Below are 22008 nucleotides of genomic sequence, written 5' to 3' on the forward strand. Positions count from 1 at the left end.
GGTATCAGCCCCAGGTGGACTGTATCACATGGTGCATGGGCTATCACATGACTTATGCCATTAGGGAAATCTATGTGGCAATAGGGGTTTTCCATAGATTAAGGTTCACATCCCAGCACTTAGCAACAACTCCAGCATCCTATTTATATTACTTGATTATCAGAATTGTGAAATGTTACAGATTTCATAAATCAACACACACACACCAGACAAGTAAAAATCTATATATGTAAACCATTACGAACATACTGACCTGAGAAAATTTCCTAGGCTCCACAACAAACCTGTGAGTAGAGCCGGTTTTGCTCCCTCTTTGAATTTGAACGATGGAAAAGAATTTCCAGATAGCTTGCATGAGCACCAATAGATTCCTAACACAATAAAAGTTATCGCAATTGATCCTACTCCAAAAGATACCAGATACTCTACCCCAACAACATCCTGAAAAGATTGGTTTCAACAAAAGCTGTGACCTGTCAGCACCAACAGACACTTAAAAGAATTTGCTGACGTGAAAGCAGCTCTCATCATCTTCAGACTTTAATATAGAACAATTACTTCTTCACAGGTTACTGGAAAGTCTAGATACTGCATAATGCACAAGATACTCCGTTTGCAGATGTTGTATTTGCCAACAACACATGAAGAATCTTCTGACATTAATTTTTCTGGCCAGCAGTGTCAGTAAAAGCATGAAGCAGAACATGCGCACCGCATAAAAATGAACAAAAGCTAATGTTTTTTGTTTTAGACGACTCAAGAACATACGAGTCAGATTGATCTTGATCTTAAATTTTACGTGTCCGTATACAGAGAAAGAAAGAAAGATTTTAGGTCGGTTGTTTGTAAATGATCCAAACATTACAGTGGTCAAACTGCATTCTATGGGACTAGTTTGGTGATACTTTTTCCATTTTGTAACGAAGCGCCTTAACTTTCATCTCTCAGCGGCACACAATTATCTTTCCTACAGTGCAGAGTTTGGTCTGATGCTTCCTTATAGGTGATGACCAACTTTCATATTACATACAATATTTTGAGGATGTTTCATGGGTTAAGGTGGTAATACCTGGTGAGCATACTTCAAGGGAATCAAGAAACTTCCATTCAAAACACCGACAAGTATGGCCAAACCAATGCCCTTAAACTGGATTAATCGATGCATATGCACCTGACTTGCATCCTTTCGGCCATTGTTGACAAATTTTTTGGGTTCTTTGACCAGTAAAGAAGAGCCCAGTTCATTTGACGAGTCCACCTGGGACGCATCACACTGATTAGCAGGATTCTTTTCGCTTTGACTTCCAACTGCAAATCCCACTCCTAGCATGCCCATCATCATTATAAATATAGATAAAAGAGAAAGTGTGTGATTTTGAACTGCCTCTTTGAAAATATATACTCCCCAAATGTAAGCAACAATAACTGCATACAGTAAACACAGAATGAGCATTATATTGGGGTATTCAACAGGTCATTCGATGCGCCCTCAAAGCATTGTCAGATATTCTTTTCGTTGAAAGAAAACCAAAAAGGAACAGATTATGTGGTTGCTAGAAAATTTTCCCTCCCCTTCTCATTTTTGTTCATCATCATTCTCACCCCTTCTGGTCACACGTTCTCTTGTAGCATCTTGCAGCATATACAGGAGGGTTTATCACCCTTTGCACTCACACCATTCAAATACGCGTCCTGGCTGTCCACGCAACTAAGATCACAATTGCAATGTAAACCTGCAATGCATCAATGTGGACAGATTCAGGCAGCTTCAAGGGGGTCTTGGAATAATGGAAAATAAGGCCATTATTTTCTTAACAAAGAAACATCCGAGCCAGGAGAGGGGCTCGGGCAGACTGGATAGACATGGGAGGTGGCTTTCAGACGACGAACGAGGTGAGCAGGACCAGTATGGCATGAAACATTTCAGGGCTTTGTTTCAGAACTAAAAAGCGTATATATAACTATATACGTATATATGTATATTAGAGAGAGAGAGAGAGAGAGAGAGAGAGAGAGAGAGAGAGAGAGAGAAATGAAATGAAATGAAATGTTATATTAACGTCTTCAAAAGGCCATAATGACTTATGAGACCCGAAAGTTACAAAGTGGTGGATCTGATACAAAGTCAGAGTAACAAAATAACCTAACAACAGTACAAAACAAAGATATCTACTATGGGGTCCTAAGTTGGTCGATGTGAGCCAAGCATAAAACTAAGCGGAAAAATTTGGGCGGCTTGTTGGGATGGCTGAATCACAAGAGATCTAGCATCGGTCGTTGGCGAATCTCATCAATTTCCTCCATGGTTAGTAGTCTGACCGGGCGTCGTGCATGCCTGGCCAGCGTGCTCCGAATTTTCTGTCGTGGAACCCGTCGATGCTGTGTAGTTCTTCGCAGTCGTGGGCGCATGGATTTCCCTAGTTCAATCGCTCGGTCAATCAGTGTGCCCCTGGTGTGAGACGAGGGGGAGCTCTGTTGTGGGAGTGGCTCTTGCGGCTGTCCCGTGTCTGCTTTGAAGAAGTCTGTGATCCGTCTTTGAGACTGGCTAGCCTCGCCATTCATCAGGCTATCTCTGTGTCTGCGCAGCTCGAGTAAGAACAAACCCAGACATCTCTGATCTTCGTATCCCATGACTCTTGAGAGTGGTCCAAAACCCTCTCTGAACAGGCAATGGAAGCGACCTGGTATCTCGTAGTAGACGGGGCAGCGGCATGTATAGTGTAGCTCTGTCTCAGGTTCCGTGTTACACAAGGGGCATGTCCTGTCCTCTGCTGGTACTCCGCTGTACCTCCCAATCTCAATCCGCAACTGGTGAGAAGATGTGCGTAACTCGCCAATAGCACATCGTATCCCATGAGACAAGTGGGTATCCATGTATCTGGGTCTCGCCACAAAACCATCTTCCGTAAGCTGGAGAAGGTGGTCTCTGTAGAAAGCCATCTTCGTGCCCAATTCCTGTGCTGGTTGTATCCATGTCCTCCTGGTGTCTAGCTCGGTTAGGTCTTGGCGGATGAGCTTGGTGATCTCTAACTGTGTAAGAGTGAGAGATGGTGCATCCAATGAGTAATGGAATGGTGGCAGCCTGTCTATGCTGAACCCATGTGCCTGAAACCATGATGTCATCTCCCCATACCAGCATGTTGTATCTCCTTGTATGGTTAACTGTCGAGAGGATTCAAATGCTATGCGAGCATATCTGTCTCTAGGAAGTTCCCATGTGCGATTTATGAAGGAGACTGATCTGGTGAGCGCCTCCACCACAAGTGGGGGGGGCGCTAGCTCTGCTCGGATAATGGCACGTGGTATTGATGCCTTGGCTCTAATGAGCCACAAGATCATAGAGACGAGAGGTTTCTCCATGTTCCCCCATCCGTCTGAGCGACCCGGCCTCCCGTGGTGATCCAGTGAAGGTCCCCATATCTCGGTTCCATAGAGCAGTGCTGAAGCCACCAAGGTGTCAAAGAGCCGGAGCTTCGTCCGGGGCTCCTGAAACTGAACCTGCGAACACATCCTCTCCAATCTACCCAATGCTGCGTGGGCTCTAGTAAGTCTGGTCTCTACTGCTCTTCTGAGTGAGAATGTAGGTCCGCTAAAAACCACTCCAAGGTAAGTGTAAGCGTCTGTGTACTCCACAGTCTCCTGGCCGTATGTGAATGTAGGTGCTGACCTCCTGATCCACTGTGGGGTGGTGTTAAACACAAGAACCTTGGTTTTACCCAGGTTGACAGACAAACCACTTTCGTGTGCAAATGTGTGCAAAGCATCCAATTGACGTTGCATTCCCTCTGGGGATTCGGAGATCAGCACTATGTCATCAGCATATAGCAAAAGTGGAATCCATGTCCCTGCCAACTGAGCACCTTTATCCCCATCGCTGTCAATGTAGTCAGAAACCTCATCCACATACATACCGAAAAGAGTAGGAGAGAGCGGGCAGCCCTGCTTCACCCCAATAGTGGAGTGAACCGATGTAGAAAGTCCCTCCGGGGTGCGTACATGCCCTACTACTGATCTGTACAATGCCATGATCCCCCAAATGAGTTCTGTGGGTACTCCCATTTCCTGTAATATGCGCATCAGTCTAGCTCTGGGTACCGTCTCGAAAGCTTTGCGGAAGTCCACAAAGCTACAATAGATCCGTCTCTTATGAGATCTGCCTTCCTCGATGATGGCCCTGAGTGTTAGGATATGGTCAAGAGTAGAGAAGCCTCTCCTGAATCCTGCCTGCCCAGTTGCACGTATTCCTTCCCTCTCTGCCCATCTACTCAGTTGTTGCTCAAGAATGGATGCATACAACCGTGCCAGTGTGTGCCCAATCATAATAGTGCGATAATTCCCAGGCTCCATGGGGTCTCCTGATTTGAAGATAGGTACAATCGTAGATAGGCTCCAAGTGTCCGGTAGGCCCTCACACATGGCCCGGTTAAACATAACTGCTAGGAGCTCTGCTAGTAGGTCTTTGGCATGCATGAAATGCTCAGCGACTAGGCCATCATGATCATATGCTCTCCCAGTCTTCATCCTGTCAATAGCTTTCTTCACCATCTCAGCGGTGAAAAAGCCACATGCATGTGGGCATGGATCGGGGGGGTTGGGGAGGGGCGGCTGTCCAGGTACTGTGTACAAAGATGATGCGTACTGACCCCATGTCTCTGTGGAGGAAATAGCAGGGGGGGGGGACTGCTCATGAAAGAGCCACCACGCCTCACGCGAGTCCTAACTCAAGAATAGCTGATATAGATCCTGCTCGAGTCGAGCCAAAAAAGCCCTCTTCTTTCGCCGCACCAAGCGTCGGAAGTCAATTTGTTATTGTCTGTGAGTGACGTCCCCCAACAGCACCTCCCTCTGAAGTCTGGCTCTAGTCTGGCGGCACTCCTCATCGTACCAGCTGTTCTGAGGCATGCTCCCCGATCGGCGGCTCTGCTCAGGTTGGGTGTGTGGGTAGGCTTCTGTTGCTGGCTCATGTAATGTCTGTGTCAATATAGTAGTTAGCTCCTCCAGAGGTCGCCCCGGGTCCTCAGTGCATAGGCGTCTGTAGATTCCGTCCATGTATACAGAATCCGTCTCCCGTGTGAATGTGTAGCGAGTAGGGGCTACTCCTCGTGGCCTGTGTGCTACACTGAACTGGAAGGAGATGGTCATTGACACCAGAGCATGATCCACTGCCACCCCGATCGGTCTGGGCCCAACTCTGAGATCCTGGATACTGGAGATGAGATTCGGTTGTGCCATGACATAGTCCACTATGCTGGCTCCATGTCTGTGTGGGAAGCATGTAAATCCTCCCGCTGCAGGAAATCTTTGTAGGTCGTTCAAGATGGCCAATCCATGTGCAGTGCCCATGTCTATCAGGTGTCGCCCATACTCAGTATATTCCATATCGTGTGATATTCTGGAAAGGCCCGTCTCTTCAACATCTAGTTCTCTTAGCATCTCCTCTGAAGTATCATAAAACACTGCCTGGTGATGGGCAGTCCTAGCATTGAAGTCCCCTAGGATGATAATGTCACCGTCCCTAGAGAACTCCCATATGTCATCATCCAAAATAGAGAAAGGGGACTATCCTCTGGGTGATGCATAAACTGATGTACTCGGGGGAAAGTAGCAAATAGCTACATAGAGGTATCTGCCTGTCTCTGCTTTCAGTCTCACCCACATGTACCTAGCCTACTCGTCCCTACGGGCTATATGTATCAGTGGCTGCAGATCCTCTCTAAATAACACTGCCACTCCTCCCGAGCCCCGCCCTCTGTGCTCTGAGCGTGTCTCCTGTCTATAGGTTGTCTCCCACCTGTATCCGCTCATGTGAGGCATGGATTGCCCAGGGGCCTGGTGTGTCTCAGAGTAAAAGATGATGTCTCTTCCAGTAAAGCTATCCTCAAAAGCACCCACATCGAGACGCATAGATCCATTGCAGTTCCAGGCAGCTACTTTGAGTGTGGTCCCATAAGTCTCGCACCGTCATGTGGAGCGTCGCTCTAGTATCACCACTTTCCCGTCTCGATAAAAAGCGATCTTGCCTTTTCTCCTTGCCGCTCTAATGTCCGGTATTACTTCCTGCATATGAGCGATCTGCGAGAGGGTGAGATCATCCCCGAGAAAGATGCCAGTCTCTTTGAGAGTTGGTCTTTTCTTCAAGAATGACTTCTTTGCTTCCATGGAGGGACAACGGAGGATGAGTGCTCTTTCTTTTGAGGTTTCTCCACTGCTTCCATTTTTCTTTATGTTGCCCACTCTCCATGCCCTTGTGTGCGTCGGCTCAGGAATCCCATCAAGGTTGTGAGTTCTTTTGCTTCTTCGTCCACATTGCCTTTGTCTTTAAGACCGCAAATTCTCACATGTAAAGCGCGCACCCTTCTCCTCTGCTCCTCCTCTAGTGTCTGATTAATGATGTTGTTGGGTGTGGACGTGGGCGTTATCTCCTTGCCTTTTCCTTTCTTGGGCACCTTGATCCATTTCTCGGCTTCGTCCGCCTTCTGTTGAGTTTTGGTAAGAACATCCACCCAAGAAGTCGTCATTTCTTTGTGTTGCTCTTCTCCCTCTTTGATGGCCCGTACTTGCTCCTTGATCGTGTTGATTTCTTCGATTACTGAGGGTTGCAGTTCGCCCTCTTCCAGTGTGTTTCTTGATCGTGCTTCGGCGAGATCTTTCTTGAGTGACGCGATCTCTTCCTCTTGGGTCGTCAATCGGTCTTCCAGCGTGCTTATCTTGCTCTCTTGGATCAACACGCGTCCGTCGAGCATGTTTATTGTGCCCCAGAGGTTGCGGTTCAACTTGGTAATGATCTCCGTCATTTCCTCTTTGCATTTTTGAATGGCATCCTCTAGGGGGTCGGCTTTATCGTTCATCTTCCTCATGCTTGATCACCGTCCGCAAGGGAGTTAGGTGTACGTGTGCACCCACCCTAGCAGCGGGTGCGGCAGCTGAGCGAGTGGGGGGGTCGTCCGCAAGGGGGTCACTAGGTGTGAGTGTGCACCCACATTAGCGACGGGCGCGGCGGGTGGTGGAGCATGAGGCGGTAGGGCCCGGGGGGGGGGGGGGGGGGGGGGGGGGGGGGGGGGGGGGGGGGGGGGGGGGGGGGGGGGTTGGGAGAAAAAATTAATTAATAAATTAAATGACTTCCTACGCGTAGAAGAAGGTCATCCTACGCTTAAAAGAGAAAAAAGGGGGACACGCTACGCGTAGTAGAGGCGGAGACATGCTACGCGTAGAAGGAAAAAGGGGGGGGGGGGGGGGCATCCGGCTGGGCTGCAGGCGGGCACAGCAGCACGGGAGCTTCCGATGGGAGCAGCGCGCAAGAGCATGGGTGCAGAGGCAGCGGGCGGGGAGCGAAGGGTGCAAAGCGCGCGAGCAGAGGCTACGAGCTTGCAGCGGGAGCAGGGGCAGCCAGCAGGCGCGAGGGGATGCAGAGGCAGCGGGCAGGGGGTGCGCGAGCAGAGGCAGCGATCCTGCAGCGGGCGGGGGCAGGGGGGCGGGTGCAGAGAGAGAGAGAGAGAGAGAGAGAGAGAGAGAGAGAGAGAGAGAGAGAGAGAGAGAGAGAGAGAGAGCATGAAATGAAATAAAATGTAATATTAACGTCTTCAAAAGACCAAAATGACCTATGAGACCAAAAGGTTACATGTGGTGAATCTAATACCAGGTCTGGGTACAAAAAGTACAAAGAACTGAAAAGAAAATAGTGGGTAGGGGTGGGGTGAAAGCTGATACAAAGGGAAGACAAAGGGTGAGCTGATACAATGGAGCTCTCTGACAGTCAAGGCATCATATACATATACATCAGTATCCGGGACGGCTCCTATGTCGCGCCAGTATGGTATGGATCCTCTGTCGCAATCTGCGTCAATATCGAGAGGGCCCTCTCATCCATGGGCGACGGGACCGTCCCAACTCTATCGCCCGGTCAAGCAGTATGCCAAAGCTTTGTCCGAGGTTCCTGGAACTGAACCTGCAAACATATCCTCTCAAGTCTCCACAATGCTGCATAGGCTGTGGTCAATCGCGTATCTGCAGCATGCCTCAGGGAAAATACTAGACCACTGAAAACCGCCCCAAGATAAGTGTATGTATCTGCATACTCCACAGTCTCTCGACCATATGTAAAAGTGGGGGCAGACCTCCTTACCCACTGCGCCGTTGTGTTAAACACCATTACCTTGGTCTTACCAAGGTTCACAGACAATCCACTGTCCCGTGCAAATACATGCAGTGCATCCAAATGACGCTACATCCCTTCTGGAGAATCGGAGATTAGCACAATATCATCAGCATATAATAGCAACGGAATCCATGTCCCTGCGAGCTGTGCACCTCTATCACCCTCTGTATGTACATAATCAGAAAACTCATCTACATATATCCCAAAGAGAGTCGGAGATAGGGGGCAACCTGATTCACCCCAATGGTGGAGTGAACCATGTCGGACATGCCCTGAGTAGTGTGTACCAAGTCCCTGTCCTACCACTGTCCTGTATAAAGCTAAGATCCCCCAGATCAACTCTGTGGGTACCCCCATGTCTTGCAATCTGTGTATGAGTCTCGCTCGTGGCACTATATCAAAGGCTTTGCGGAAATCCACAAAGCTACAATATACATATGACAATATATCCTCCTGCCATGATGTCTACCCTCCTCAATAATGGCTCTGAGTGTCAAAATCTAGTCAAGAGTGGAGAAACCTCTCCTGAACCCTGCTTGTCCTGCTGCCCGTATGCCCTCTCTCTCTGCCCAAGTCTCAGGGAAACCCTCATACATGGCTCTATTAAACATCAAAGCAAGAGGCTCTGCAAACATATCTCTGGCATGGATAAAGTGCTCTACTACCAGACCATCATGATCTTGTGCTCTTCTTGTCTTCATCTTGTTAATGGCCTTCCTTACCCTCTCAGCAGTAAAGAAAGTAAACGTTTTTGGACATGCCTCTGGAGGGTCAGGCAAAGGTGGCTGCCCCGATGCTGTATAGAGAGATGTAGCATATTCCACCATGTCTTTGTGGAAGTGATGGATGGCGATGGAGAGTGCTCATTGAAAAGCCTCCATGCCTCACTAGAGTCCTGACTCATAAACAGCTGATACAGATCACGCTCTAATTGAGATAGGTAAGCCGTCTTTTTTCGTCGCACTAGGCGGCGGAAGATAATAAGTGACTGTCTATGTGTAGAAGTACCCATGAGCACCTCTCTCTGCAATCTGATCCTCGTCTCTCTACACTCCTCATCATACCAACTGTTCTGAGGCATGCTCCCAGATCTGTGTGTAGGCTGGCTGTGGGGATATGCCTCTGATGCTGCATCATGTAGCGTCTCTGTCAGAATCTCGGTGAGCTCATCTAGTGCTCGTCCTAGCTCCTGAGTGCATAGTTGCGTGTATATCTCATCAGTGTACACGTGATCCGTCTCCCTCGTGAAGGTATAATGAGTATGTGTGGAGACCTCTCCCAATGGAGCTGTGTTGAATTGGAACGATATAGTGAAAGACAAGATAGCATGATCGATTGCTACCCCAATAGGTCTATTTCCCACCACGAAATCTTGAAAGGAAGGAATGAGTCCTGGCGGAGCCATAACATAATCCACTGTACTAGCGCCATGCCGATGTGGAAAGCATGTAAAACCACCACCTGCATGGAATCTCTATAGGCAACTCAAAATAGCCAATGCATGTGCAGTCCCCATATCAATCAAGTATCTGCCATACTCAGTGTGCTCCTCATCCTGTGATAATCTAGACAGGCCCATTTCTGTAATATCAAGCTCCCGCATCAACTCCTCCGAGGTATCATAGAGTATTGTCTGGTGGTGGGCAATCCTAGCATTGAAATCCCCCAGGATATTAATGTCGCTGTCACAAGGCGGGCACGACGTGCCAATAGAAAAGAACAGACTGAACAGCCTTTAGCACTTCAATAACAACTAAACTGAAAGAGAGACGACACGCGACACGGAGTGGCGGAATTCCACCCCAGAGAGTATTGGCCCCAAACCTTGGCGCCCCTTTCGGTATTTCTTTATATTGCATCATCAAAGTACAAGCCGGTACTCTAGACTCTATACCTTCTCCAGGAAGCATGCCAGAGAATGAGCCCTAGCCTCATATTTAAAGGCCCTTCGCTTGAAAAGCAGTTACAGTAAAAAGCCTTTAAAACTCAAAAGCTTCTGGTTCAAAAGCAAAGCCAAAAAGCTGCCAACGCAATTTATGGAAATCCATACAGCCTGCCACGTCATCAACTAGCACAATTTTCGGAACTGTCTGCTGCCCTTAGGGTTAGGGTTAGGGTTTCTGCAGTTTTAGGGTTAGGGTTTTCAAAATTAGGGTTTGCAGGTTTTAGGGTTAGGGTTTTCCAGAATTAGGGTTTCAGCAGTTAGGGTTTTTGGCAGAAATTAGGGTTTAGGCCCCTCAGCCACATCTGTAAGTTTTTTTTTCCCGAGAAAATGATCCTTCTATTAGTTAATGAAAACTACTCATAGGGCTACAACAAACATGATGGGGAGACTCTCCCAATGAAAAAACAGCATATATACAATGAGGCTAAATCAAGAGATGGGAGGAGGTAAGAGCCACACAGGTGGACGGTAGTGCCATCTGAGCACACCCCGGACAATGGTGTAGAAAGGCCCAGGGCGCCAGAGTCGAAGGAAAGCCTCGCGGCGCTCCCGCATGCAGTAGGAGCTTCCCTGTAGTCCCTCAAGCTGTCCTCTGAGAGTATGGATCAGCTCTAGCCAAAAGTCACGAGCAGTCTCTGTTGGTGGCACAGGGCAAGCCTCAAAGATGCGGAAACAGCAGGCCCGCCAGATGAACCAAAGTGTCAGGCCACTAATGAGCTCCCAACACTCCTCTCTCTCACTGCACCACTCGTGTGGAGTAAGCTCTGTAGAGCAGGCTGGAGTGTAGGTCGCCCCCCCTATATCACTATCATCCTGCTGGTGGAAGATAGTTCAAACTGAAGTGACGGGCCCGTGAGAGTGGACCAAGCCGCTGCCCCCCAAATGTATTGTCGAGCCGTGGAGAGAGTAGGCATTAGCCGAAGAACTCGTAGCCACACCTGCTGGGCCAAGGGACAATCCCAAAGACAGTGACGCTAACTCTCCACCAAATGGTCACAGGCTGCACATGCGGCCGAGAGACCACTATGCACTAGCCAGCTCCCTACTGCTGTAGCTCTGTGTGCGACCAGCCACTGAAACAAGGTGACGCGCCTCGGCTGTCTGGAGTCCCACAACCTCTCCCAAAAGGCTGCCAAGAACTCGATTGTGAGACCCTCCTCCTGCCAATGACGTGTTGCAGCGGAGCGGGCCTCTCTCTGTGCTGCAAGTATATGACGTCCAAGCCGAACAGTGTATTGAAAGAAAGGGACTCCTCGGTGGTCTGCAGAAGAGAAGGGGTCCCTCCATAGCCACTCACCAAGATCCCACTGTACTCGTGCCAATGGACAACACTCCCAAGCCCATAGCCTCCAGTGTCCAGTCTCAAGAGCTGCTGGGTTAGGGTCTATGACGCAAGTCCTCCCACAGATGCCCACTACTCGGATCCTCTGGAAACAGCACTCTACTACCTGCGAGGCCTCTACTGCAACTCGATGTAGTCGTCTTTCTCTTTCTGTTCTATGCGGAGGCGATGAGCAGATTTTTGGTGTCACAGCAGGTTGGTCTACCGGGCTTAGCACTCCCTATTCGGGGAGATGAGCTACTGGACGCTGAGTTTGCCGATGACTCAGCCTTGTACTTAGATGGCCAGGAGGCCAATCTTCACAGATGTGAGCAGGCTTTGGAGACCTTCTATTGTGCATCGAGCGCACTTAGCACTCCCTATTCGGGGAGATGAGCTACTGGACGCTAAGTTTGCCGATGACTCAGCCTTGTACTTAGATGGCCAGGAGGCCAATCTTCACAGATGTGAGCAGGCTTTGGAGACCTTCTATTGTGCATCGGGCGCACTGATCAACTGGAGAAAGATAGTGGCTTTCTCGGTTGGTAGTGCTCCAGTGCCAGATTGGATGCCAGGAGAGGGTTTCAGGTGGATTCCCCCAGGGACTACAGTTTGGTACTTGGGTTGTCAGGTTGGTTTGGACTTGTCTCCCGAGCAGCAGATTGCTCCCCTTCTCCTGTCTATTAGGAGAAAGTTGGTTGTTATATTGGAGCTCAGCACGACTTTCTCTTGCTGGCAGAGTAGTAGTTGCCAACCAGGTGTTGTTGGCGACTATGTGGTACATCACTTCCTGTTGGATCTTCTCGAGTTCTTGTATCAGCCAGGTAGAGAGGCTGATCAGGAACTTCTTTTGGTCAGGACATGACACTCAGATAGCCCGAGCCAAGGTGGCTTGGCAGGTCATCACTCTTCCTTGTTCTCAGAGAGGGCTTGGGATCATTGATCCAGCACAGCAGAGCAGAGCCCTTCTTGGGAAGTTCATAGTCAGAGGACTTCTTCCAAGTGAGGAGCCCTAGAAGGAGTTCTTGCTGCAGAGGCTTCATGCTCGGGTGCCTCAGTCAGGAGGCCCTTAGCAACCTTCGACCAGATGGATCTTTACAGAGATGCGCAGAGTTGGTTTGAGCAGGAGACTGGAGGACCGCTTTGCTGTGAGTTTGCTTCGATCTTGGGAGCTCTTACGGCGTGGCCTGGAGCAGAGACAGCCGACGTGCACGGAGGAGCGCCTACGGTAGCCCCTCGTTTGGAACCCCATGGTTAGCACTCAGAGAGGCCACTTGGTTGGTAGTCGGCCTCATGTTTCCTGGGGTCCCATGGCAGCAGGTCTAGCGCGCTCTCTAGGTGACTGGCTAGAGTTCACAGGTTTGTCAGAGGAGGTGCAAGGTTTCCAGCTACAGGGCATGAGAGGGGTGAAGAGCATGTGTCAGGACATCTCAGAGTCAGTTCCAGCTGAGTGGCTCACGCCTCTCGAGCCAGTAGCACCCCGATGGATGGGAGCCTTCACACGACTTGAGGTTCTCATCTCAGTCAGGGCCTGCTCAGAGCCTGTCCCAGCCCTGTTCTTAGGGGCAAGAGGACAGCCCTGTCTGACCGAGCGTGTAAGCATGAAGCGATCACCCCTACCTCCTGCCAAAAGCACCTGACTGTGAGCCTGTCTATAAAAGGCTGACACCCCTCTGATCCAAGCATCTGAGAAGCCCATCCTACGTAGAGTGCCCTCTAGAAAGTCCCAGTCAACTCTGTCGTATGCCTTCTCAAAATCGAGAAGGAGAATCACGAGGTCCTCACCATGGAGCCGTGCCAGGGCAGAAGCCTCCCAAAAAGTAAAGATGTTGTCAAGGATACTGCGTTCCTTGACAAAACCTGTCTGAGTCCCATGTATAAGGCTCTCTAAAAGTGGCTGAATCCTCAAACTCAGAGCCTTGGCAAGAATTTTGTAGGCCGAGTTGAGGATGGTGATGGGGCGCCACTGTCGAATCTCGTCCAAGGAGCCACCCTCCTTGGGAATGAGGTAGATCAGGCCGTCACTCATGCTGTCAGGCATCACTCCTGTGTGCAAAATGTACTGAAAAGCACTACAGATATTTGGGCCAAGCAGTTCCCAGTACTCCAAGAAAAAGCTGGGAGTCAACCCATCCTCACCTAGACAGCTACCACGGGGGAGGGCCCTAAGAGCCGTGTGCAGCTCCTCAAGCTGAAGTGGCATCTTTAGCCTCTGACGCATCTCCTCAGTCACAAGACATGGCATCTGTGCTCAAACCTGCTCCCTGCATGCATCCTGCCGCTCTGACTGAGGCTCAGCAGACAGTAACTCACGGTAGAAGTCAGTAGCAACTGCACGCATATCCTCGGGCTCACAAGCAACTGACCCATTAGGCCTCCTCAACTGACTGACCTTGGCATGTGAGTGCCGAGGTCCCACTGTCTCAAAAAAAGCACCAGTCACTCTGTCACCCACCTGAGTCCACTGAGATACATGTCGGTGGAAAGCAAACTCATGGCGCCTCTCCTCTGTGCTAGCAAGCTCCTATCGAGCCTGCTGTAACTGCTCTTCCAACCATGGACTGTCTGGATGCTGCTCCTGCATCCTCTGTAATGAAGCAATGCCCCGTCTGAGACGCTGCTCCGCCTCTCTCGCTGCAACCCGGCGAGCCAGAGACTCCTGAAGAAAAAAAAGGTTAATCTGAGCTGAGGCCACTCTGTCTGCAGGAGAATCTTGTGTGTCCATGCCCTCTGTCCAGAGAGCCTCTACCCTCTCTCTCAGTGCCGAGTCCAACAAGACCCTCTCTGGGATGCGGAGCATCGTGCTCCCACTCCTCTGCCTGTCTGCCACTGTGAGGATCACTGGTGCATGGTCCAAGAAGGTGGTCCCTGCCAGGATGCCCACTCATCCTCCCAAATCACTGAAGTGGTCACTAGTGTAGAAGCGATCTATCCGCAATAGATTCACTCCTCCCACTCTGCGGTCCGATCTAGAGAAGGCAAGACTCTCTGGGGGCCGCACAAAACCAGAGTGCTGCCATGTATCCGAGACCCTCAAAGTCATACACAACCTCTCCCAAGCTGCCAACTCGACTCCATGCACAGTAGCATGGCTGCCACCAATCCTGTCAGAAGGGTCCTCCAACATGTTGAAGTCCCCTCCTATGCACCAATGATCTGCCTGCGGCAAAGACTCAACAATGTGACCAAAACTCTGCATAAGCCACATTGGGCGCATAGATGTTCAGGAGACCCACAACGCTACCCCGAACCTGCATAGTAATCCACTGAACCCTGCCTGGCACAATAATCCCTCTGTCCACAATGGCCTGCTGCAATGAGTCCGCAATAGTCATACATACCCCATCCTGGATGCCTCCAGGTCCAAAAGCAACTGACCAAAAGGTATCATATCGTCCACGCAAAATCTGACCACATCGCCGAATGCGGCTCTCACACAGATGGTGCTCCTAAAGCATAAGGAGATCAATCTCTCCTCCCACAAGGCAACGTTGAAGCTCCTGACGCAATCAGCCCCGCTGACGCTGAAACTAGGGCCCACCTAGTCCCTGCACATTCCATGAGACGATCCTCGTGGGGAGCGAGAGAGAACAGATGCTGCCGCAGCAGCTAGACGGGCTATCTTCGAGGCTGGCTTGGATGGGGAGTAATCCGCATCCGAGCGTCCTCTAGATAGGCGTGACTGCAGTGAGTGTCTAGCCCAAGCCCAAGCAGAGCGAGCCGTGCGTAAAGCAACCTCCTCTGTCCAGGAGTCCTCATGAATGTATACATAGCATGGCAAACACCGCGTATCAGCAAAGAAGTACACCACAATGTGTCTACATCCTGCTGAGTCTGGGGTGTCACCGCAAACTTGGCCAATGGCCACAAAGTCTGCAGCATGTCTGTAACTCCAAGTTCTCCCATGTGGTGAGAGAACTCTAGGACTGTGTATGCAACCATCCCAACACTGAGTCAAGGGTCCACTCTATCTCGGCCCTGCCACAGAGGGGGAAGGAGAAACCAACTGCTGAGTCCAAGGCCTCTGTCCCCCTAGCGGCAAGGAACAAAGCATGGACCCTGAAGCAGGCTGCCTCATGGTCTGCTGAGGGATCGCCGAGAAAACGAGTAAAGCCGTAGTCGAAGAAGTCTCAGCGGCGCCGGATGTCAATGCTCGTCAGACCACGAGGGATAGCTGCAAGGGAAGATGTCTGTATCTGCAGAGGGGGCCATAAGAAAGGCTGACCCTCTCTCGCTAGGCGACTCGTGGCAAAGGCGCGGCCAAGAGATCTCCTAGCCGCCGGAGAAGTCCCTGCCCCCTCGATCGACTGTGGAACTGGAGTAGGAGGGGGGGGAGAAGAAACTGGGGGGAGTGGTGGAGAAGAGGGGCGGGATGGGGCAACAGAGGTAGAGGGGCGAGGCGGAGAAGCGACAGGAGCAGAAGGCAGGGGGAGGATGAGGAAGAGGGGGGGAACTCGGGGAGGGGGGGAGGGGCTATCGAGGGTGGAGCGGAGGTGGGGGCTGGAGCAGGGATCTCCTCCTGCTCAAGAGGACCGAAGCGGTTCCCCGTGGGAACCCACTGTTGCTGAGTAGGCGCCTGAGGGCCACTCTGAGTACCAGGCTGACGTTGTGACCCCTATCGTCGTCTACCACAGGCTTGCTGCCACCCCTCCTCCGATGGAGCCCCAAGCTCGGAGGGTGGCTTTGCATGTGTGCGCTGTGTCATTAACTGTGGCTGCGGGCCAGCCCTGGCAGGCTAGGGCTGAGGCTGTGATGCAGGTCGCGGCCTCCTCCGTGGACAGGCCTTCGCTAGATGGCCCATCTGTTGACAAATGAAGCACTGGTTCGGGAGGCCCGAGTACTCCACACTCTGTCTAAACCAACCCCCACTCACCCGAGGCAAAACGATAACCTTCGGGAGCGTGTGGGTGTCTCTGACCAAAACTCGAACTGAGGGAATGTCAGCCGCCTTGGCAGCTACTAATGCTGCCGTACGAGGTGTCTCCAGGACAGTCCCAATGGCTAAGCCGATCCTGGATAGAAGTGGTAAGTACTCCCTCCGTAAACCCGCAAAGCAGACCAAGATGGGGATGTCTACCTCCTCTACTAGAACATCCGAAGCCGGGTCAAAACCATGTCTCCACTGTCGAAAGTGGGCACGTGATGCTCGGATGGCCAGTGGACTCATAGCTATGACCTTGGACGCCATCTCGGAGGTCTCAAACTCGATCTGATAGTAACCCCGTCCGAGAATCTGTACATCCAAGATCTTGCCCACCTCTGTGAGAAGGCGGGCCTGGAGAAGGTCTCGCAGCTCTCCTCTGCTAGGTCGGGAGCCGAGAATCTTGTAGATGACCGAAGTCGCCTGCAATCGCTCTACCTCTATGGCAAGGCTCGCTTGCTCTGTCGGCGAGAGAGCAAGTCGAATGGTGGGCTCAGCGGGGTCGGGTGAGGGGGCTTCGGGCGAGTCCCTCTGTGGCGAAGCTGGAGCCTCCATCTGCGTCTACTATTGTGGCGTAAGAAGAGGGCGGCGGGAGGACGCTGCAAATAGGCGCACAGAGCACTGCCCCAAGGGAGACTCGGTGCTGAAGGAGCCGATTTGAAGGGAGCTGTCGGGATGAAAAGAAAAAAACACACGCGGGCGGGGGGAAAGGGGGGAGGGGGGGGCAACGGGATGGGGCGGCTAAGTCGGGAGAGCTGGCAGCAGCGGGTGGGGACGGCGGGGGCGGCAGTGGTGGGCAGGCAACGCGGGCAGCGGGGCAGGCAGGGCAACAAGGGGAGGGGGGGCAGCGGCGGCTGGCGGGCAACGCTTTGGGGGGGGGGGGGGGGGGGGGGGGGGGAGCGATGGCACAGCAAGGGGGAACAGCAACAGCGAGCATGCTTTTCTTTTTGCGCTTTCCAAATGAGTCCGAATTCTTCGCCACATCTGTAAGTTGACTTCATTCTTTAGGCTTTGACACGTCAGCAGTTTGTTACATCTCCCCTTCTTGAAAGAGAGTAATCGTCCGCGATTACAACATATCTGCAAAACAACTCAAGTTAGTTCAAAAATTTCCAAGGGTCATTCCGAGGGACAACCAGTTTGCTCTTTTTTTTAAGGAGTTAGTTTCTCCTTTCTGCTCTTTTGAGCAAGGAGTTAGCTTCTCCTTTCGGCTGTTTTGAGCAAGGAACTCTAGATCGGAACTCTTGATATTCCGGCGTAGTAAAATTAGCCATCACACCCAGACCGTACTTATCTTCCACGGGTGTCTTGATGCACTAAAATTACATACCCAGGCAATCTCATCCAATTAGGAATATTCAGTGGTTGGCACATCACAATGCAACACAAATGCTCACATATGCATGTTACAAGACATAGAAACATAAAGCCGCCGATGAACACTCCTCCCGCATAACCTAACAAGGTCCGGGCCGGGAGATATTCAACGACTCCCTCATCACTCCTCCCGCATAACCTAAAAAGGTCCGGGCCGGGAGATATAGAGGCCTTTTACAACCAAACGCCCCCCAGACCGCAGCCTGCGTCGTTTGGAGGTGCTGAGAGTAACCACTGCTCAGACTTCTTGATACTCCTCCCGCATAACCATCCAGGTTCGGGCCGGGAGTCACAACAACAATTATTTTACAAGCATACAACCAAACGTTGCCCAGGCATCGACCTGCGTCGTTCGGAGGTTTTTCAAACATACAATGAAATGCTCCCCAGGCATCGGCTTGCGTCGTTCCAAGGTTCAAACAATACCAAAACAATATTTCTCACTTCTCCACCTGGGAGTAAAATCACCAATCATTGAAACCAGTATCAAATCAGAGTCAAACAATTCAAATCGGCACCAAAACACGTTCAAAACAGATACCATACATTTCAAACAAAGTTTCAAACAATACTTTCTTCAACAAAGTTCAAAAGTATCTAACTATAAAACAACTAGAGAGTTCATTCAAGATTTTGTTCGGACAACCGAACTTTGACGACGACTGGCTTGCCCTTCTGCATCAGAGTGATGATTCGGTTCTGGACTTGGAGTCGCATCATTCTTGTCATGCCAAGGCATGCCTAATAGAGCGTCACAACTGCCCAACTTCATGATGTGGAAATCAGCTTTTCCATGATAATCTTGAATAGTCACTGGAAGAGCACCAATGAGCCGTACTACTTTCTGAGTTTGCCCTGTGGCTAGCTCAGCTTCAATTTCTCCACCCTCAGCATCATAATCAAAGTGTATTTGTTTTAAGAATTCTGGATGGATGAAGTTCTCTGTGGCTCCGGGATCAAAGAAAATAAGGGCTTTGAAACCATTGACTTTGCCATATGCTCGACACAATTCATTTGTACTCTCAAGGCGTATGCCATAGACTCTCGAGAATTTGTTCGTTGTTGCCGAGAGTTGTGGTTAGTGGCCGGAGATTCTTCTGTGGTAAACTCTAGCTTTCCCTTCATCAGTTTGTAGCCAACCGCGGCATGGTCCATAAGTTCTTGCATGGTAGAGACTTGCTTGGATAGACAATATTCCTGCAATGGTGATGGTAGTCCAATGGTGTATCGCTCGCATCGGGCCTCCAAGGAAACAGATCTAAAGAAGGACACTGGAAGGTACACGTCGAGAAACCTTTGGTTATATTCCTCCATGGTTTCAATGGCAAGCATTTTCAAGTTGCCCCAATCTGCCAAAATCCGCACTTCAAACATAGAAGTCATGTAACTACGTGCAAAAACTGTCTTGAAAGCTTGCCAAGTCCTTGGAGCATACGGTTGTGTCGCGATTGAAGAACTCCACCATTACATAGCATTATCTTTAAGAAATCCCGCTACTCGAGAAATCTTGGATTCTTCTGTATAGTTCCCTAAAGCATAGATGTTGTCGAATTGCTGTAGGAACTGCAATGCTTTCTTGCGATCTTTCACCCCGGAAAAAGTGAAAAATTTGACTGTCGTGCCACCATCTTTAAAATCTTTGGGTTGGTTTGGCGCATATCCCAGGTATGGATAATAAGGGTATCCATATGGGCTCCAACCATTGTAGCCTCGTGGCGACGGAGGTGGGGGCAAATGCGGTGGCAAAGGCAGTTGCACTGGATCAAGGTCAGATGGCTGCACCATATTCCTGAAGACTCCCCCGATCGGGACAGACGACTGAGAAGGTTGCCGGTTGGAAGCTCTCGTACTTTCTGGTGCCGGGAAGGAGGTACCACCTAGGGCATTAGAGGGGGTAGCATGTAGTTCAAAAATTGTTGAAAACCTTGCAGCATTGGAAGATTCTGTTGAGGATGCCGCTAAAGAATGTCGTGAAGCTCGTTGAGCAAAAACTGCAAATATTCTGCTGAATCCATGAATTCGAAGTATTGGGTTCTTAATTGTCTTATGCCCTGTAAGACACTACGGTGAAGACGGGAGCACGCCCGATGCGCAATGAAGGGTGGGAGTGGCTAATAAGTCCGGGAGAGCGAAGATACCTCAAATAAAATAAAATTCCTCTGTCTGCTCTTTCGTAGGACCGGTATGCTTTCAGAAAAGCATACCGGTCCTAATAAGTCCGGGTTGGAGAGCGAAGATACCTCAAATAAAATAAAATTCCTCTGTCTGCTCTTTCGTAGGACCAGTATGCTTTCTTAATTGGCTTATGCCCTGTAAGACACTGCGATGAAGACGGGAGCGCGCCCGATGCGCGATGAAGTAAGGGTGGGAGTGGCTAATAAGTCCGAGTTAGAGAGTGAAGATACCTCAAATAAAATAAAATTCCTCTGTCTGCTCTTTCATAGGACCGGTATGCTTTCAGAAAAGCACACGCCTGATGCTCTGATACCACTGTCACAAGGCGGGCACCACGTGCCAATAGAAAAGAACAAACTAAACAGACTTTTAGCACTTCAATAACAACTGAACTGAAAGAGAGAGACGACACGCGACACGGAGTGGCGGAATTCCACCCCAGAGAGTATTGGCCCCAAACCTTGGCGCCCCTTTCGGTATTTCTTTATATTGCATCATAAAAGTACAAGCCGGTACTCCAGACTCTGCACCTTCTCCAGGAAGCATGCCAAAGAATGAGCCCTAGCCTCATATTTAAAGGCCCTTGGCCTGAAAAGCAGTTACAGTAAAAAGCCTTTAAAACTCAAAAGCTTTTGGTTCAAAAGCTAAGCCAAAAAGCTACCTGCACAATTTATGGAAATCCGTACAGCCTGCCACGTCATCAACCAACGCAATTTTCGGAATCTGTTTGCTGCCCTTAGGGTTAGGGTTAGGGGTTTTGCAGTTTTAGAGTTAGGGTTTTCAAAATTAGGGTTTGCAGGTTTTAGGGTTAGGGTTTCCAAAATTAGGGCTTCAGCAGTTAGGGTTTTTGGCAGAAATTAGGGTTTAGGCCCCTCGGCCACATCTGTAAGTTGACTTCATTCTTTAGGCTTTGACACGTCAGCAGTTTGTTACAGTCGCCGTCTCTGGAAAACTCCCATATATCATCATCTAAAATAGAGAATGGGGATTGTCCTCTAGGTGATGCATATATTGACGTACTAGGAGGAAAATAGCAAATAGCGATGTAGAGATATCTGCCTGTCTATGCCTTCAATCTCACCCACATGTACCTCGCATGCTCATCCCTCCGAGCTATATGTATCAGAGACTGTAGCTCCTCCTTGAATAAGACTGCCACTCCTCCTGAACCTCGTCCTCTGGGCTCTGATCGAGTCTCCTGTCTGCAAGTTGTCTCCCATCTGTATCCGTTCACATGGGGCATGGACTGCCCCGGGGCTTGATGTGTCTCAGAGTAGAAAATGATGTCTCTCCCTGTGAAACTATCCTCAAAGGCCCCTACATCAAGGCACAAAGATCCATTACAATTCCATGTAGCCACTCTGAGTGTGGTCCCACAGGTCTCGCGCTGTCATGCGGGGCGCTTCTCCAGAATAACCACTCGCCCATCCCTGTAGAAGGCCACTTTCCCCTTCTCTCGAGCTGTCAGTATCTCGGGCATAACTTCTTGCATATGGGCAAGCTGTGTGAGTGTGAGGTCACCTCCAAGGAATATGCCCGTTTTCTTTAGTCACTAGTGTAAGACGCTTCTTCAAGAAGTCCTTTGCCACCATGGATGGGAAGCGCATGATTAGAGCTCTTTCTTTTGAAGTCTCCCCATTTCCTTGTGTCTTCTTCCCTACCCTCCATGCCTTTGTATGAGTAGCCTCACTACCCATCATGCGGAGAGGTTCTTTGACTTCCCCTTCCACATCATCTCGGTCTTTTAGACCGGTTATTCGTATGTGCAAGCTCTAGTCTTCCTTCGCTGCTCTTCTTCTAAAGTCATGTTGATGGTTGTGGGAGTGGGGATAGACGTGGTTTCTTTCCCTTTCCCTTTCTTAGCGACTTCTATCAATTTCTCGGCCTCATCCGCCTTCTTCTGTGTCGTCGTGATTACATCCACCCACGAAGACGTCTTCGCCCCATTCTGTTTCTCTTCCTCTTTGATCATCCGTACCTGTTCCTTGATTACCTTGATTTCCTCTATCACCGAGGGCTCGAATTCACCTTCCTCTAGTCCATTGCTTGCTCTATCAGTAAGCTCTCGCTTGAGAGAGAGAGAAATGAAATGAAATGAAATGTTATATTAACGT

At 50.1% G+C, this 22008-nt stretch overlaps 1 protein-coding gene across 3 annotated transcripts in view; it reads right to left on the reverse strand.

The window, feature by feature from the left end:
• Window positions 1-22008, reverse strand: part of LOC147443011 (uncharacterized) — a 115132-nt gene that overhangs the window by 48565 nt on the left and 44559 nt on the right. For all 3 annotated transcript variants that reach the window (XM_086528963.1, XM_086528964.1, XM_086528966.1), the window contains exons 4-5: window positions 1070-1425; window positions 254-441 (exon numbers count right to left, since the gene is read on the reverse strand). In XM_086528963.1, the coding sequence (XP_086385089.1) occupies window positions 254-441; window positions 1070-1425 (544 nt within the window). The remainder of the gene's footprint in view (window positions 1-253; window positions 442-1069; window positions 1426-22008) is intronic.

Source organism: Adiantum capillus-veneris, chromosome 14, assembly GCF_014529385.1.
Source record: "Adiantum capillus-veneris isolate H3 chromosome 14, ASM1452938v2, whole genome shotgun sequence".
NCBI lineage: Eukaryota > Viridiplantae > Streptophyta > Polypodiopsida > Polypodiales > Pteridaceae > Adiantum > Adiantum capillus-veneris.